General features: G+C 56.4%; 1 protein-coding gene across 9 annotated transcripts; it reads left to right on the top strand.

The window, feature by feature from the left end:
• Window positions 1-644: 644 nt before the first annotated feature.
• DENND4B (DENN domain containing 4B) lies at window positions 645-17,142 on the top strand. 9 transcript variants are annotated; one of them, XR_004229108.1, is made up of 29 exons: window positions 671-1,061; window positions 2,069-2,217; window positions 2,952-3,291; window positions 4,213-4,465; window positions 4,719-4,788; window positions 4,988-5,157; window positions 5,231-5,475; window positions 5,903-5,969; window positions 6,054-6,112; window positions 6,295-6,439; window positions 6,719-6,894; window positions 7,072-7,172; window positions 7,524-7,739; window positions 8,280-8,425; window positions 9,139-9,278; window positions 9,389-9,515; window positions 10,256-10,462; window positions 10,812-10,940; window positions 12,026-12,215; window positions 12,659-12,826; window positions 13,091-13,479; window positions 13,646-13,833; window positions 13,935-14,104; window positions 14,187-14,322; window positions 14,523-14,759; window positions 15,574-15,615; window positions 15,781-15,946; window positions 16,036-16,100; window positions 16,197-16,368. XR_004229108.1 is itself a non-coding variant. In XM_023213810.3 (29 exons), the coding sequence occupies exons 2-29, from the start codon at window positions 2,208-2,210 to the stop codon at window positions 16,340-16,342; spliced, it is 4,509 nt and encodes a 1,502-aa protein (XP_023069578.2). In that variant the 5' UTR covers window positions 675-1,061; window positions 2,069-2,207; the 3' UTR covers window positions 16,343-17,142. The 9 variants fall into 9 exon arrangements, 5 of the variants coding, with proteins under 5 accessions (XP_026303141.1, XP_023069578.2, XP_026303140.1 ...); XR_004229109.1 differs by having other exon boundaries at window positions 15,574-15,691; window positions 16,197-16,238; XR_003306745.2 differs by having other exon boundaries at window positions 673-1,061; window positions 13,646-13,768; window positions 16,197-17,142.
• Window positions 17,143-17,897: the final 755 nt, after the last annotated feature.

Raw genomic sequence — 17,897 nt, 5'->3', positions numbered from 1 at the left:
CTGAGCCCACAGGTCTAAAGTGCTCCTAGGTCTCAGGGAAGCCTTCCTCCTCCCTCCCTCACTGCAGGAATTCACTTCACCCTCTCCACTGTTCACGACTCATTCATTTTAGTTTTAATTAAACAGATTCTTCGGTGCCATGCATGTTCTGAAGGTTTTCTGGATTGGGTTGCTAGCCCTTGGACCAGCCCTCTGGGCCTCCGCACTCCTCACTCCCCCAACCAGCACAGTGAGAAGAGTAGTGTCCCCCCCAGTTACCTTACCCCCACCTCCACTCCTCTATTCCACACCCTGCAGTCCTGGCCTCTCCCCTTCCTCTTTCCAAAGCTCTTGTCATTTTCAGGAAAGAGAACTGAGAGCTTCTGGTTCTGGCCCGAAGGGAATGCCCTGTGCCCCAAACCTGGAAGTAGGGGGAGCCACCTGGGTCCCCGTAGACTAGGCCTTCAGGGCTTCACCTACGCCCACATCATGCATGCCACATCTGACTGCAGCACCCAGGCGGGAAGGGAGCGCGCCGCGGACCTCAGGGTCGCCTGGGGTCAGTGTTCTGCCGCACTGGCTGGATGGTGGGAAGCTACCTGGGTGCAGGGAGCCCTCCCAGCCGCCAGGGGTCGGGCTACAGGCGGCTGGGCGCTGGGCAGACGCTTGCCTGGGTCACGGCCGCCGGCCGAGGAGGAGGGGTGGGGGTAGCGGCTGCGCCCGCGGCCCGGAGCGGTGGTGGGGGGAGTAGAGAAAGCGGGGCGCGCGGAGGAACGCTGGGTCCCCGGCGCCGCGGGAGCTGGGAGGACTGAGCCGCCCGAGCGAGCAGCGCGGCAGCACAGTCCCCGCGTGGCGCAGCGCGGCGGGGACGCGGGGACCGCCCGGATCTCCTTCCGCGGCGCCCCGCGCCCTGCTGTCCTCGGCCGCCTCTTCTTCCTTCACTCACTACCCGGGCGGGAGCGGCGCCCAAGTCGGGTGCGCCATGTCCGGGGCCGGGTAGCCCCGCTGCCCGCCGGCCCGCCAGCTCGCCCTCCGAGCCACCCGCCAGCGGGCCGGCCGGCCGGGAAGCGCGGGACAGGCAGGTAGGGGCTGGACCGGGCGGGGCGGCAGGCGGGGACGGGCAGGAGGGAGCGCGGGCGGCGGGCGGGGTGGGGGATGGCCCCCAGCTGCTGTCCAGCGCTGCACATCTGGTTCCGGTTCCTCTCTCCTGGGGAAGTGAAAGTGGAGGGGAGGGCACCGCCCGCAGTTAGCTCGCCGTGCCCGGCCTCCTGCACCCCTCCTGCTCCCATGGGTGCCGGAGCCGGAGCCGCCCTCCTTCCCGCTTGGGTCACGCGGCGGCCGGCGCTGCTGCCGTCACGTCCTCGGCCGCGGGCGCGCAGGCTTCTCTGCCCTCCTGCTCCTTCCATAGCCACCTCCCCCTCGGCGCGCCCTCTGCCCCAACCCGAACTTCCCGTCACCCAGCACGCGAGCCTCAGGACCCGGAGTGGGCCCTGTGCCCGTTGCCTTCCCCAGGGAGAAAGCTGTTTTCTGCGGGACTCTTCCCTGGCTTGGTGAGGGGAGGCCCCGGTGTCCAGGTCCTGCGGATGGGTGCCACCCGCTTGCCCCTCAGAAGGTCCCACCTAATGGCCTCTGCCTGCTGCCTTGAGCATAGGGCTCCCATTCGCCCTCAGTGGATGAGGGACAGGTCTATGCCCCAGAGTTAAATCAAGAGGCTGACGCTGACTCCTGGCTTTACCTCCCAGAAGTGGAGTCTAAATTTAGCTGGGGTTGGTGTGTGTATGTGTGTGTGTGTGTCCAGAGGCCAGGTGAAGAAGACAGCCAGCCTGGCTCTATGAGATTCCTTATTCCCTGTTCTCTGGGGAACAGTGGGAGGTTAGTAGGACTGCACATCCTGGAACCATTATGAGCCTTCTCTGCCCTGCCTTGCTCAGGGTCCTATAGTCTGAGGTTCCAACTTGGCATGATGCTGTGCTGGCACCTTCAATGGCAACCCCACCACCACCACCGCCACCACCACCACCACCACCACTACCACACACACCCATAGGCTGACTTCCTCTGAGTTGCAGCTTCCCCTCCACTGTTTCAGGAAGTAACCTCCCTTCCCCTCTGAAGCACCCCCCACGCTTCCGGGCCCCTGCTGCAAGCTACCCACCAGGCTTTTTCCCAGCTTCTGCACCCTGGGGCGCCTCAGGACCCTTGGGGCTCCTACTCCCCAGGGTTGGGCCATGGAGGCAGGTGAGAACTAGGCTGTTGCGGGCCTGTTTGTGTCTCTGGGCTCCATGGTGGAGGGTGTGGGATGGCCGGGACTTGTCTCCCACAACCACTTTGTATCTAATGAGCTACCTGAAGATCCTGGAGGTGTGAGAACACTGGTTTTTGGGCCAGATTGGTGGAGTTAAGCTAGGAGAAAGGACACTTGGGTTCGTTGAAAAGACTCTTAAGCTTGGGTTTTGTGGGCTTTCTCAGAAACCTGTGGGGTCCTCTTAAAAACCTAGGAGTGGGCTCTTTAAGAACATTGGCAGGATCACATGGTTCTTATGGTGTCATAACTAGAGGAGGAAGGTCAGAAACCCTTAAAAAGACTGAAAGGTTGGTATGATGTCATGGCCAGCATGAATGATGTCGTGGAAGGCTATTACAAAAAGATTGTGATCTCTGTGATGTTATAACTGGCAAGCCTTTAAAAGGGACACATGGACAATGTGATGTCATAGCTCAGGTTAGCTGTGTGTGGTGGAGTTGAGGTTCTGTGAGGGGAGTGCCAGGACCATTAAGTGGGAGGGATTTGGTCTCTTTAAGAAGCTGTTGTGGGCAGTGATGTCATAGGGGGGAGAGTTCAGGATTGGCCGACCCCTTATCCTGCCTTTCTTTGGAAGGATTAGGAAGAGGAGGGGAGTAAGAGGGCGCCCTGGTTGCCATGGCATCCCCCGCCTTCCTCATTTCATCTCTCTCCCACTTGACCATTCCAGATGCAGTGAGTGAGGGGGGGGCCATGGCGGAGGAGCGGCCCCCCCGGCTGGTGGATTACTTCGTAGTAGCTGGGCTTGCAGGGAACGGAGCACCCATCCCTGAGGAAACGTGGGTTCCTGAACCCAGTGGGCCCCTGCGCCCTCCCCGGCCAGCTGAGCCCATCACAGATGTGGCAGTCATCGCTAGGGCACTGGGCGAGGAAGTGCCCCAGGGCTACACATGCATCCAGACTTCCGCTGGGGGCCACCCCTTGGAACTCAGTGCTGGGCTTCTGGGTGGAACTCAACCCGTCATCTGCTACCGCAGGGGCCGTGACAAGCCCCCCCTTGTTGAGCTGGGGTGTGTGCCCCTACCCATGCTGGCACCAGGGGAGGCTGGGAGGGACTCCAGTGAGATAGGGAGAGCTAGGACTATGGAACAAGGGAAGGGCAATGGGGATGGAAGCCAGGTGGGCCAGAGGCCAGGGAGGAAGGACTGAAGTTGTATGTACTTAGTCCTCACAGATGCGAATTCATGTGCTAGTGCTGCTCCTTGCTAGCTCTGAGAGCTTAGGTAGGTTTTTGAGCCCCTCTGGGCCTGTTTTCCTCATCTACCTAATGGGGAAAATCATTCACCCTTATAGGATGGTCGAGATTAAATGAGATAACCCATGTGACAGACTTAACAGAGTCAGTCAGTAGTAGCTTGTATTACTTTTTTTTTTTTTTTTTTTTTAGATAGAGTCTCGCTCCATCACCCAGGCAGGAGTGCAGTGGCGCTATCTCAGCTCACTGCAACCTTTGCCTCCTGGGTTCAGGCAATTCTCCTACCTCAGCCTCCCGAGTAGCTGGGACTATAGGCATGTGCCACCACGCCCAGCTAATTTTTGTATTTTTCATAGAGATGGGGTTTGACCATGTTGGCCAGGCTGGTCCTGAACCCCTGACCTCAGGTGATCCACCTGTCTCAGCCTCCCAAAGTGCTGGGATTATAGGCATGAGCCATCGTGCCCAGCTGACTCTTAGTGTTTATTAATGAGTATGAGAGCCATAGAAGTCATGCAGGATTGTTGCTGACCACAAAATAAGGCCAAAGGCCAAAGAAAGGGCACAGGATTCTGGAGGGCAGAGTTCAGCAAGAAGAGGTGGGCCCTGGTGTTAGAGTTTGACAAGACTGCAGGTGCAAGGCAGGTTCAAGGGGTTAAGTAGGCAGATCTGGCAGGATTGGGTCTTTGTCCTCTACCCTGACCTCCCAACATCTCTCTTTGCTTTCTGTGCTAAGGGTGTTGTATGAGGGGAAGGAACGTCCCAAGCCTGGCTTCCAAGTGCTTGACACAACACCCTACAGCCACTCAGCAAACCTGGCCCCTCCAGGCCCTGGGCACCCCCGCACCTACCTCACTTATCGGCGGGCAGCAGAGGGGGCAGGGCTGCATGCCCTGGGCATCACCGACCTCTGCCTGGTGCTGCCCAGTAAGGGCGAGGGCACTCCCCATACTTACTGCCGGCTGCACCGCAACCTCAACCCTGGCATGGTGAGTGGGGTCAAGAGCTGACACCTGGTCCCTCTTGGTGTAAGAGTGGGTGTGGACACTGGGAACAAAGGGCATCCCAGGACCAAGGCTCTGACCACAGGGGTGGATCCAGAGGGGTAACTCTGGTCTTGGGGTACTGGCATTAACGGGAGCTTTAAAGACAAAAGAACATTTAGGGGTGGTAGAAAGAAAATGGACCCCAGAAATCTTTGTTAGCTATGTATCTGCTTGTCTCTTGCCATTTCTGGGGTAGTGGGGCCCAGCAGTGTACCTGTGCTATAAGGTGGGCCTGGCGAAGGCCAACACACTGGTGTACGAGGCAGGTGAGTGGCCCCTTTATCCCTCCAATCCTGTGACCCTATATCCCTTTGCCCTGGTGCCTCTTGGCAGGCACCTTAAGTGTCCCTGGAATTTACTTCTTCTTTGCTACTCGGGCCTTCTCTGGGATCCCCTGGTTCCTTTCCCGTGGAGTCTGATGGACCCTGCTCCTTTTGGGTACCCCCAACTTTGCTGGGGGTGCAGAGCTGCTGGGCCGCTACCCGGAGGAGGACAATGAGGCGTTCCCGCTGCCCGAGTCAGTGCCCGTCTTCTGCCTGCCCATGGGGGCCACTATCGAGTGCTGGCCTGCCCAGACCAAGTACCCCGTGCCTGTCTTCTCCACCTTTGTGCTCACGGGTGCAGCTGGTGATAAGGTGGGTGTGTGGAGCGTGGCAAGGGGTCCGGGCTATGCAGGGCCTGCCTGACCACCTCTCTGCCCCCTGCCAGGTGTATGGTGCCGCCCTGCAGTTCTACGAGGCATTCCCAAGGGCCAGGCTGTCAGAGCGACAGGCACGGGCATTGGGCCTGCTGAGCGCCGTGGAGCGGGGTCGGGCACTGGGGGGCAGAGCTGTGCGCAGCCGGCGCGCCATCGCCGTGCTGTCCCGCTGGCCTGCCTTCTCTGCCTTCCGCGCCTTCCTCACCTTCCTTTACCGCTACTCCGTCTCAGGCCCCCACCGCCTGCCCTTGGAAGCGTGAGCATGGCTCCTCTGCCATTGGGAAGGAGTTAGGAAAGGATAAGGGGGCCAGGAGAGATGGGAGAGATTCAGATGTGCGTGGGGGAGGGCTGGGCACAGGGTAAGGGACAGGGCTGCAGTGTGTGGTTGTACAGTTTATCCATTGTAAAAATGCCACAGGCTGAGGAGGGGAGCAGGGCCTGAAATCTAGTCTAAACTTGCTAGTTAGGTCCTGGCAAGGGGCTGTGTATGCCCAGGGAGGATTTCTTTTCTGATCTGCGGAAATTATATGCGTAATGGAGGCTCTGTTGGCTCATAACAGGTCTCAAAGTGGGGTTCAGGAAGGAATAAGGTTCTTGAGAAGTGGTGAAAGAGCTCAGAAAATGTGGAGGGAGGACAGGGATGGAATGGGGAGTATGCTCTGACCTGTTTCTCTGTCCCCCAGGCACATCTCCCACTTCATTCACAACGTGCCCTTCCCTTCCCCACAGAGACCCCGCATCCTAGTGCAGGTGAGAGCTGAGGCTGGGGCCGGGCTGATGGAAGGAGGGGAGTTGGCATCATTACCCTGAGCCATAGCTCTTCTTCCCTCCCAGATGTCTCCCTATGACAACTTGCTCCTCTGTCAGCCTGTATCCTCGCCCCTGCCCCTCAGGTATATGCTCAGATTATGGGGAGGGGAGCTTTAATGACCAAAGACATGGTAGGTGCTGGGCAGGTGGGTGCAGCTATTGAGGTTTATGCAGGCTGGGTCCAGGTGGTGGCTGTACCTGGCATCTGGGGAAGGGTCCCCAGGGTCTCCTGGTGACCCTTTCCCCACCCCGGCATTGCCTGCAGTGGTGCCAGCTTCCTGCAGCTGCTGCAGAGCCTGGGCCCTGAGCTGGCTATCACACTGCTGCTGGCTGTGCTCACAGAGCACAAGCTGCTGGTCCACTCGCTGCGGCCAGACCTGCTCACCAGCGTCTGCGAGGCCCTCGTCTCGGTGAGTGCCGCCCCGCCTGGCCCATCTTCCCCAGAACCATGGTTCTTTCTGGTGCCCCTATCCCTGCCTGGACTGTTCCCTTTTCCTTCCTTTCCTTTCCCTGGGCACAGCCTGCAGGGACACATAGCTTCCATCAAGAGCTCTTCTCTAGAGCCTACTTCCAACAGCCTCTCTCAACAGGCACCAACTCCCCAAGGCCAATGCCCTCTCTCTCTCTTCTATGCCCCCCACTGCTGCCTCAACCCCCTGCTCACTGGTTCTCACTGCCTGGTGCTTCAGATGATCTTCCCACTGCACTGGCAGTGCCCCTACATTCCTCTGTGCCCGCTGGTGCTGGCAGATGTGCTGAGTGCCCCAGTGCCCTTCATTGTGGGTATCCACTCCAGCTACTTTGATCTGCATGACCCGCCTGCTGATGTCATCTGTGTCGACCTTGATACCAACACACTCTTCCAGTAAGAGGCTGGGTCTCATTTGGGGACTGCAGGGTGGTGGGCAGGAATGGGCTAGCGTGTGGAGTGCTACGGGCTCAAAAAGAGCTTCAGGCACAACGTGAGGGAGGCTGGCAAGGAGCCCTGTCACCCTATCCCGGAGCCTCGCCACTCCTCCTTCCCCTTATGCTTCTCTCACAGGACTGAGGAGAAGAAGCTCCTCTCCCCTCGGACCCTGCCCCGCAGACCCTACAAGGTTCTGCTGGCCACACTGACAAACCTGTACCAGCAGCTGGACCAGAGTGAGAAGCCGGGGTCGGGAGGGAGGCTGGGAACTGTCATTGGCCTCAAACCTCCAGTTTGCAGAGGTCTGTGGGGAGCTAGACATTTCTTGAGGAGGTGAGCGGAGTTAGCACTGCATTTGGTAGAACTGAGGGAGATTCTAATTCCAACTGAAGCTAGAAGGAAGGGCAGACAGTATTCCTGAACGTGTGGGAAATGTTGAGCTTGAACCTGTTAGTTGAAGGTAATGCTTCAGTTGCTACTGGTGCAAGCTCTGTCAGAGGCTGGAGGTGGAGATGGAGGTGTGAGAGCGGACTTGAGGCTAACGCTCTGGGAGCCAGCCCTGACTCTCAGGCTGCCCTGGCCCCCAGCATACACTGGACCTGAGGAGGAGGCATCCCTGGAGTTCCTACTGACAGACTACGAGGCAGTGTGTGGCCGCAGGGCCCGGCTGGAACGCGAAGTCCAAGGAGCCTTCCTCCGCTTCATGGCCTGTCTGCTCAAGGGCTACCGGGTCTTCCTGCGCCCACTCACCCAGGCCCCCTCCGAGGGAGCTCGTGATGTTGACAACCTTTTCTTCCTGCAGGGTACAGAGGGCCTGTCTCTGCTTGGAGATGGTATCACGGGAGGAGGCGGCGAGGGGCTGGGCTCTGTCAGAAAGGCAGAGGGGACTGGGAGCCACTCCGTTGTTCATTCCTTCACTAGGCAAATGTTTTTATGGGCACTTGCTTTGAGCCATTCACTCTTCTGGTCTTGGGGGGAATCAGGGTATAAAGATGAAACCAGCTGTGGTCCTGCCCTCTGGAGCCCCGGGCTTGGGGTAGACACAGTAATCCCTGTAGTGAGCAGACCCCATGGGCAAAGCTTTGTGCAGGGACCCTGCCCTTGGAGACCACCCAGCCTGAGGCAGTGGGTACAGGCAGACAAAGGGAGGGATTCTCTAGGGCCATTGTGCTGGGGCTGCTCAGCCGGTCAACTTGCTATTAGGGTAGTTGTGCCAGAGGGTCCAAAAGATGATGGCTTTGGGCCTGAGTGGGCAGGGAGCCAAGAAGAGATTGAAAAAAGCTATGGCTGTGGTGGAGAGCCCTGGTCACACCCCTCCTCTGCCCCATTCTCATCCCCCTCAGGCTTCCTCAAATCTCGGGAACGCTCCAGCCACAAACTTTACTCTCAGCTGCTGCATACACAGATGTTCTCACAGTTCATTGAGGAGTGCTCTTTCGGCTCTGCTCGCCATGCTGCCCTGGAATTCTTCGACTCTTGTGTTGACAAGGTATTGTCCCTTCTCTGTGTGCTCATTGGCCTCTGCTCTCTCCCTCATTGTTTCTGTTGCCCCAAGGCCATTTTAGACGGGATCAGGAATATTCAGGGTGGTATGGCTGTAGACCCCAGGGCCATTTTGTTTTATTTATTTATTTATTTTAATTATTTTTATTTTTTAAAAATTTTTTTGAGATAGAGTTTTGCTCTGTCTCCCAGGCTGGAGTGCAGTGGCTCACTGCAACCTCCACCTCCCAGGTTCAAGTGATTCTCCTGCCTCAGTCTCCCAAGTAGCTGGGATTACAGGTGCGCGCCACTATGCCCAGCGAATTTTCTTATTTTTAATAGAGACAGGGTTTCCCCATGTTGGCCAGGCTGGTCTCGAACTCCCGGCCTCAAGTAATCTGCCCACCTCGGCCTCCCAAAGTGCTGGGATTACTGGCGTGAGCCACTGTGTCTGGCCCCCAGGGACATTTTAAACACAACTCTATATCCTGACTGTGACTGGGATGGCACTCCTGGAGTTATCCAGTGCACAACTTGTGCAGCCATACACAGCTGGCCCCATACATGTAACCTACTGTCCTCCGGTTCCTGACTCCATCTTCCCAGGCTGTGTCTCTTTCCCTATGGATGAGCTTTCCTGGGAGATGCCATCGTCTGGACACCCTGGCTCTGTTCTGTGTCCAACATCTCAACACTTGCTCTCTCAAAATCCTTCTCCAGGTCCACCCAGAGCAGGAGAAGCCTGAGCCGACACCTTTAGTGGAGCTAGAGGAGCTGTCAGGAAGTGAGCTCACTGTCTTTATCACACCTCCCGAGGAGCCTCCCGTACCAGAGGGCAGTGAATCCACTCCCCAGTACTGGTGAGAGTCTCTTGGCCCCTCACATGTTCCAGGGCCCCATAGACTGGTCCAGTCCAACTTGCTTGACCCTGTGCTGACTGCCCCGATGTTTCTTCTCTCTGCCCCTCCAGCTACGATGGGTTCCCAGAGCTACGGGCTGAGCTGTTTGAGTCTCTTCAAGAGCAGCCTGGGGCCCTGCCTGTGCCAGGCCCTTCACGTAGCGCCCCCAGCAGTCCTGCTCCTCGCCGTACCAAACAGGTAAGTAGTGGGTGGACCGCACTGAGGGACCTGGATCAGGCTGAGGGCGGCTGCTGCTTCAGTTTCCTTATCTACAAAATGGGGATAACAATAGTACTTAACCCATAAGGTTGTTAGAAGTTTAAATGTGCTTGACACATAAGCAAGCCTGTATAAACATTAGTTGCTATTATCACTGTCATTATCAGCATCGTCATCACCTTCATCTTCTGAGCACTCTGGGAATCCAGGGACTGGCCATGTCTTCTAGGGCACCCGCCCATGCTTAAGGGCCAGCCTCTCTGCACGGGGCTCCAGGCAGGGCTGCAGCCTATGGAATACAGCATCCCTCCTCCTCCTTAGAGCACAGATCCTTCCTCAGAGAAGGTGATACTTCTCCCCACACCACTTTAGGGTCTGTCCTGGTGGCTCACGCCTTTAATCCCAGCGTTTTGGGAGGCTGAGGGAGGCAGATCACTTGCGCCCAGGAGTTTGTGACTAGCCTAGGCCACATGGCAAAACCTTGTCTCTACAAAAAGTACAAAACAATCAGCCGAGCATGGTGGTGCGTCCCTGTAATCCCAGCTACTTGGGAGGCTGAGGTGGGAGAATCACTTGAGCCCAGGAGGCCGAGTCTGCAGTGAGCCAAGATTGTGCCACTGCACTCCAACCTGGGTGACAGAGCAAGACCGTCTTAAATAAATAAATAAATAAATAAATAAGACTTGTACTCACCCTGATGTGTTCCCTGTCCTACCTAGGAGATGAAGGTTGCACAGCGGATGGCACAGAAGTCAGCAGCTGTGCCTGAGCTGTGGGCCCGGTGCCTGCTGGGGCACTGCTATGGGCTGTGGTTCCTGTGTCTGCCTGCTTACGTGCGCTCGGCACCCTCCCGGGTGCAGGCACTGCACACGGCCTACCATGTGCTGCGCCAGATGGAGAGCGGCAAGGTGGTGCTCCCTGATGAGGTAGGCAATCTATGTGGCCATGCTCACACCCAGGCCCAGTGAGCCTTGTGCAGCCGGAGAGGGCTGTGAGAGGGAAACTTGGAGACTAAGGAAAGAAGTTGCAGATCCCCAGAGCTGGGCAGATTATCTATAAACATTCATTGAGTGAATAAGCATGTTCAGGGTATAGCAGTGGAGACTGTAGGGTGGCAGCGTCAGCAGAAAGGGTGGGTGGCTCTGAGGTAGCCCAGGACCCGCCAGGGGCCAGTGATGTCTGTGAGAATTGGGGAGGCTGGAAGAGGGTGCTTGCTGAGACTTTGGTTTTGGTTGGGAGTGAGCCTCCCATTGTCCTGTGCCTCTCCTGGCCCAGGTGTGTTACCGGGTACTGATGCAGCTCTGCTCACACTATGGGCAGCCTGTGCTGTCTGTGCGGGTCATGCTGGAGATGCGGCAGGCAGGCATTGTGCCCAACACCATCACCTATGGCTACTACAATAAGGTACCTACTTTGGGGTGACGGGTGGGATGCGAGCTGTGCCAGGGTGTGTTTGGGGAGACTGCTGCTGCTCCCCTTGCTCCTTGGAGATTGGGCTGGTACCGTTTGCCTAGGTCCTGGAACCACTGCCATCCGCATTGCACTCCTGTGGTGCCTTAGCACCTACCGTTTCTCAGCTTTGATTCCCACTCATGACATCTCTGCCTACAACTAATAGCATTAGCCGCTAAACCAGGCACAGGTCCATACACATCACACCTTTTACATCATTTTATCTTCACTACAGCCCTATGAGGTGGGATGATCATTATCCCCATCTTATAGACAAGGAGATGAGGTTGTAGAGAGTTAGTAACTTGTCCAAAGTCCTGCAGCAAAGAAGTTAAGGAGTTAGAATATGGGCACAGGGCTGGGTGTGGTGGCTCACGCCTGTAATCCCAGCACTCTGGGAGGCTGAGGCAGGCAGATCACCTGAGATCAGGAGTTCGAGACCAGCCTGGCCAACATGGTGAAATCCTGTCTCTATTAAAAATACAAAAATTAGCTGGGCATGGTGGTGGGTGCCTGTAGTTCCAGCTACTTGGGAGGCTGAGGCAGGAGAATCACTTGAACCCAGAAGGCTGAAGCTGCAGTGAGCTGAGATTGCACCACTGCACTCCAGCCTGGGTGACAGAGTGAGACTCTGTCTTGAAAAAAAGAAAAAGGAATATGGGCAGAGGCATATCCATATCTCCTGAATTCAGGCCCTTAGCCATGATACTAAACTCCCTCCTGTTTTTTAGATGAGGAAACTAATGACCAAATAAATGAAATGATTTCTTCAGAGCCATATATTTTATATTTCTAAGTAGCAAGGTCTGGATACAAATTTTCTCCATTGCCTCTGGCTTCTTCTAAGCCCCTTGGGAGGCAGCTGCTGCCTACTGTCTCTTCTGGGCTCTTGTTCCTGGCTAAGCCATTGGCTGGACGGTCCTAGGCAGGGTATCTGCAGGGGAAGGGCGGTCCCTGGGGCTCCTGGACAGGGAGTGGGTATGAGGCAGGGTTAGGGTGTCAAAGTAGGCCATCCTGATGGGCACTGTGCTTGGTAGGCTGTGCTAGAAAGCAAGTGGCCGTCTGGCACACCAGGTGGGCGTCTGCGCTGGGCCAAGCTCCGGAATGTCGTCCTGGGGGCTGCTCAGTTCCGCCAGCCCTTGAGAGAACGGCGACAGCAGCAGCAGCAGCAGCAGCAGCAGCAGCAGCAGGTGTCAGCACCTCAAGAGGCAGGCAGCTCCCAGGCAGGTGGGTAGGGCCTGGTGAGACAGGCTTGGGGATGGAGTAACTGGGTTCAGGCAGGGAAAGGCATAGAGAGCTGGGGCTGGTCTAATGGTTGGTATTGGGTTTCTGGTGATTGATAAATTACAATTGACTGGTAACAAAAGGGATAAAAAAATTAGCTGGGTGTGGTGGCACGCACCTGTAGTCCCAGCTACTCGGGAGGCTGAGGCAGGAGAATCACTTGAACCCGGGAGGCAGAGGTTGCAGTGAGCTGAGATGGTGCCACTGAACTCCACCTGGCTACAGAGCAAGACTCCATCTCAAAAAGCAAAACAAAACAAACACGAAAGGGATAAAGTTTTGCCTGGGAGGAACCCTGCAAACCCAGGTCCATCTAAGGAGCTCTATTTTGGAACAGGGGACTGGGTTCCTAGCTGGCTGCCTCTAAACCCCTTCTCGTCTTTTAGAGCCCTATTTGGAGCGCCCTTCCCCTACTCGCCCCCTTCAGCGCCAGACTACTTGGGCTGGGCGAAGTCTGAGAGACCCGGCCTCACCCCCTGGACGCCTGGTGAAGAGTGGTAGCCTGGGCAGTGCCCGAGGGGCACAGCCCACTGTGGAGGCTGGTGTAGCCCACAGTGAGTGCCCTTGTCTGGCTCCCCCCACTTCCCCAGTCAACTTTCCTAACCACTTGCTAATGAGGTTTGGAAGACCAGAAACATAGTGGAGGGTGGCCCTCTGTGGTGGGTGCTATAGATTCTCAGGGAATCCTGCCCAGAATATCATCATGGTGGGGGTTGTGGTACCAGAGTTTGTGCAGCCAGGAATTGTGTTTACTCAGGAAAGGGGAAGGTGGTGCAGAGGCTGGGGTCCATCTTCCCTCATTCTTTTCTGTGCTGCAGTGATAGAGGCCTTGGGGGTCCTGGAACCCCGAGGATCACCTGTGCCCTGGCACGATGGAAGTCTCTCAGACCTGAGCCTGACGGGGGAGGAGCCGGTCCCTGGAGGCAGCCCAGGGGGCTCAGGCTCAGCCCTGAGTGCCCAGTCCACTGAGGCCCTGGAAGGGCTAAGTGGGCGGGGACCCAAGGCTGGTGGGCGACAGGATGAGGCAGGCACCCCCCGACGAGGGCTGGGTGCCCGCCTCCAACAGCTGCTCACTCCTTCCCGCCACCCCCCCACTTCCCGCATTCCCCCACCTGAGCTGCCTCCTGACCTGCCTCCCCCAGCCCGCCGCAGCCCAATGGACAGTCTTCTGCACCCCCGGGAGCGCCCTGGATCCACTGCCTCCGAGGTAGCCAGCGAAGGAGGGTTCAGACGCCTTAGCATTAGTGGGCTTGGGGAGGGGCTATGACTGGAAGAATGCCCTAAAAGGGGCTCTGAGGGGTGCTTGAAACACCTCCTCTTCCTGGGTGGAAGAGCATGGGGTTGGCTGACCATGGTTTCTCATGTCATGGCAGAGCTCAGCCTCTCTGGGCAGTGAGTGGGACCTCTCAGAATCTTCTCTCAGTAACCTGAGTCTTCGCCATTCCTCAGAGCGCCTCAGTGACACCCCTGGATCCTTCCAGTCACCTTCCCTGGAAGTGAGGATAACCCCTCCCATACAGATGTGCTTGAACACACATAGCACACAGTCACCCTGTCAAAGGCAGGAGATGGGGAGGAGGCGGGAGGGGCTAGGGAAGGGGCATGGGCTCCAGAGTGCTGGTGGCCAGACAGGGCCTACTTCCCGGCTCTCCCTGCCCACAGATTCTGCTGTCCAGCTGCTCCCTGTGCCGTGCCTGTGATTCGCTGGTGTACGATGAGGAAATCATGGCTGGCTGGGCACCTGATGACTCTAACCTCAATACAACCTGCCCCTTCTGCGCCTGCCCCTTTGTGCCCCTGCTCAGTGTCCAGACCCTTGATTCCCGGCCCAGGTGCCCAAGGCAGGGCAAGTGCTGTGGGTGGGATAGGGAGGTGAAGGTCCAAGAGCTGACCCCTGCTGCTGTCCCCCTGCAGTGTCCCCAGCCCCAAGTCTGCTGATGCCAGTGGCAGCAAAGATGCTCCTGTCCCTGGGGGTCCTGGCCCTGTGCTCAGTGACCGCAGGCTCTGCCTTGCTCTGGATGAGCCCCAGCTCTGCAACGGGCACATGGGGGTAAGAACTGGGCCAAAGGGGCATGAGGAATGGGATTATTGCCCTGTGTGGGGCCTGTGGGGTGCCAGGGAGAGATGGGCACATCTCTTGCCCTTGAGGGCAAGGGGCATCCCAGAAGCTGTTGGATGTGGTGGCTTAGGGGAGGCGAGGCTCCGGGGATGTACATGCCCTCTACTGCCCTCCCCCTTTGTGTCTGATAGGGATCCTCCCGGCGGGTTGAGAGTGGGGCATGGGCATACTTGAGCCCCCTGGTGCTGCGTAAGGAGCTGGAGTCGCTGGTAGAGAACGAGGGCAGTGAGGTGCTGGCGTTGCCTGAATTGCCCTCTGCCCACCCCATCATCTTCTGGAACCTTTTGTGGTATTTCCAACGGCTACGCCTGCCCAGTATTCTACCAGGCCTGGTGCTGGCCTCCTGTGATGGGCCTTCACACTCCCAGGTCAGTGCCCCCATGTGCCTCCCTCCTCATCTCTCAGCCATTTGTCTGCTGTGTCCTTGGCACTGTACAAAGAGCACAGACTGGCCAGGCTCAGTAGCTCACGCCTGTAATCTCAGCACTTTGGGAGGCCGAGGCAGGCAGATCACAAGGTCAGGAGATTGAGACCATCCTGGCTAACACAGTGAAACTCCATCTCTATTAAAAATACAAAAAAAAAAAAAACATTAGCCAGGCATGGTGGCGGTGCCTGTGGTCCCAGCTACTCGGGAGGCTGAGGCAGGAGAATGGCATGAATCCGAGAGACGGAGCTTGCAGGGAGCCAAGATTGCGTTGCACTCCAGCCTGGGCGACAGAGCGAGACTCCATCTCCCAAAAAAAAAAAAAAGCACAGACTTTGGAGGCTGCTGCACCTAGTTTGGATCCTGGCCCTTTCACTTTACCATTCTGAGCCTCAGTTTGGTCATCTGTAAAATGGATGCCAAAAGCACCTATCTGACTGGGCTGGTGTGTGGACAATCTTGTGTAGAGCCTGGTACCTAAAAAAACGATTAATTCATATTTGTCTATTCATTCCACCAGTATTAAGTACTTTTTATGTTCCAGGCACGGTTTTAGGCACTAGGTATGTAGCAGATTACAAAATAGTCCCACTCTCAAGAGCTTACATTCTTGTGGGGGATGAGAATTCCTTTCCCTCTTCTCTTTGGCTGTGTCCTGTAATGGCCCTCTGTCTCTTTGGCATCACCTGTCCATTTCTTGTCCTCTGCCTCCCATTCTTTGGGCCTAACTGTCTCCCCTATCTCGGCTCCCCCAGGCCCCATCTCCTTGGCTAACCCCTGATCCAGCCTCTGTTCAGGTACGGCTGCTGTGGGATGTACTGACCCCTGACCCCAATAGCTGCCCACCTCTCTATGTGCTCTGGAGGGTCCACAGTGAGTCTGGTATTTGGCCTGGGTGGGGAGGGTGGGTCCCATACCCAGAGGGCTCAGTGATCCTGGTGGCCTTCTTTCCTTTCATCCAGGCCAGATCCCCCAGCGGGTGGTATGGCCAGGCCCAGTACCTGCATCCCTTAGTTTGGCACTGTTGGAGTCGGTGCTGCGCCATGTTGGACTCAATGAAGTGCACAAGGCTGTGGGGCTCCTGCTGGAAACTCTAGGGCCCCCACCCACTGGCCTGCACCTGCAGAGGTATGGTGCTACCATCGGGGTGGTCCCTGACCTGTCCCGGGGCTCCACACCCCTTTTCTCTCGCTCATACACTTCTGCCTCCACTAAAGGGGAATCTACCGTGAGATTTTATTCCTGACAATGGCTGCTCTGGGCAAGGACCACGTGGACATAGGTGAGGGAGCAGGCAAGGGGCTGAGGAGTTTAGGGATCTGAGGCCAGGTGTGGGAGGCTGGGGTCCTAATGTATTGACTTCCACCTTCTTCCCTAGTGGCCTTCGATAAGAAGTACAAGTCTGCCTTTAACAAGCTGGCCAGCAGCATGGGCAAGGAGGAGCTGAGGCAGCGGCGGGCACAGATGCCCACTCCCAAGGCCATTGACTGCCGAAAATGTTTTGGAGCACCTCCAGAATGCTAGAGACTCTTAAGCTTCCCTCTCCAGCCTGGGGTGGGGAACTGAGGGAGAAGGGATTCTAGAGTTAACCTGCTTCTATGTTCCCTTCATGGAGTTGGGAACAGGCTGGGAAGCATGCCCAGTCAAAGGCTCCAAGTGAGGACAGCAGGAAGAGGGATCCACTGTTACCAAAAGTCCTGATTCCCCCATCTCCAACCTACCCAGTTTGTTCGTGCTGATGTTGGGGGAGATCTGGGGGGAGTTGGTACAGCTCTGTTCTTCCCTTGTCCTATACCAGGAACTCCCCTCCAGGGAGGGTAACCACAGATCTGCATTGCCCTGGTCATTTTAGAAGTTTTTGTTTTAAAAAACAACTGGAAAGATGCAGAGCTACTGAGCCTTTGCCCTGAATGGGAGGTAGGGATGTCATTCTCCACCAATAATGGTCCCTCTTCCCTGACGTTGCTGAAGGAGCCCAAGGCTCTCCATGCCTTTCTACCTAAAGTATTTGTATTTTATTTTAAGTTATTTATTCTGGAGCCACAGCCCCCTTGCTTATGAGGTTCTTATGGAGAGTGAGAAAGGGAAAGGAAATAGGGCACCATGGTTCGGTGGTTTGTAGTTCCTTCAAAGTCAGGCATTGGGAGCTAGAGGAGTCTCAAGCTCCCCTTAGGAAGAACTGGTACCCCCTCCAGTCCTAATTTTTCTTGCCCATCCACCTTAGGGAATGCCTCACCCACCCAGGTCCTGACCTGTGCAATAAGGATTGTTCCTGCGAAGTTTTGTTGGATGTAAATATAGTAAAAGCTGCTTCTGTCTTTTTCCTTCGGCCTCCTGTTCCCTGGGTCTGGGGTAATGTGGAGATACATTTCACTTTCCCCCGGCTATACATCTGCTTTTCCACCTTCCCATCCTTTAGTGTCCAGGCATACCCTGCTTCCCCTGACCATGTCTGGGACTGGCTCCTTGAGGCACAGGGAGTTCTCAGAGCAGGAGAAGGGTGAATCTGGTGCTGGCTATGGTGGTGCCAGTCTGTGTGGCACTTCCGGCCCTCCCACACAATCACCCCCTTGTCCCTCATCTGTACCCCACACAAAGGCTCCATTCTCTGGGGGCCCTGAGCTCATCTCTGCCTTATTTCCTCTCTTCCACCTTCCCCCACCAACCTTCTCCATACCTCCACAGGGATGACAATCATCTCCCCAGCAGTTGGTGTTGGCAGCCCTCATGCATCCTGGCAGTCATCCTAGGCTGCCTTAGTTGCTCTAGCTGCAGGCACTGTTCCTCCAACCAGGGTCTCAGCCTGGCAACAGCACCAGGAAGGCAAGGGCAAAGATTAAGGGACTTGCTGCATGTTGGACATCAGGAAAACATGCATCCCTTTCCTTATCCCTTTGGTCCACTTAAGAGCTCTCTCTCTTTTTCTTGTATAATGAAATAAACACAGGAAATGACTCCTAACAGAGCGGCAAACCAATTACCAAAGGGAATCAGCCAACAAAACAAATGCCTTGGGGAAGGAGAGTAGGCGTTACCAATGGAGGAAAGAACTTAGGAGAGCACATTTCTGGGGGGTGGA

The sequence above is a fragment of the Piliocolobus tephrosceles genome, chromosome 1 (genome assembly GCF_002776525.5).
Source record: "Piliocolobus tephrosceles isolate RC106 chromosome 1, ASM277652v3, whole genome shotgun sequence".
NCBI classification, from domain to species: Eukaryota; Metazoa; Chordata; class Mammalia; order Primates; family Cercopithecidae; genus Piliocolobus; species Piliocolobus tephrosceles.
This window is presented reverse-complemented; position numbering and strand designations above follow the sequence as displayed.

Excerpts from the sequence above, each read along its gene's own strand:
- DENND4B (XM_023213810.3), top strand. Across the intron at positions 6,113-6,294 it reads TCCTCGCCCCTGCCCCTCAG|TGGTGCCAGCTTCCTGCAGC; the intron begins GTATATGCTCAG and ends CATTGCCTGCAG. Across the intron at positions 12,216-12,658 it reads GGCAGGCAGCTCCCAGGCAG|AGCCCTATTTGGAGCGCCCT; the intron begins GTGGGTAGGGCC and ends CTCGTCTTTTAG.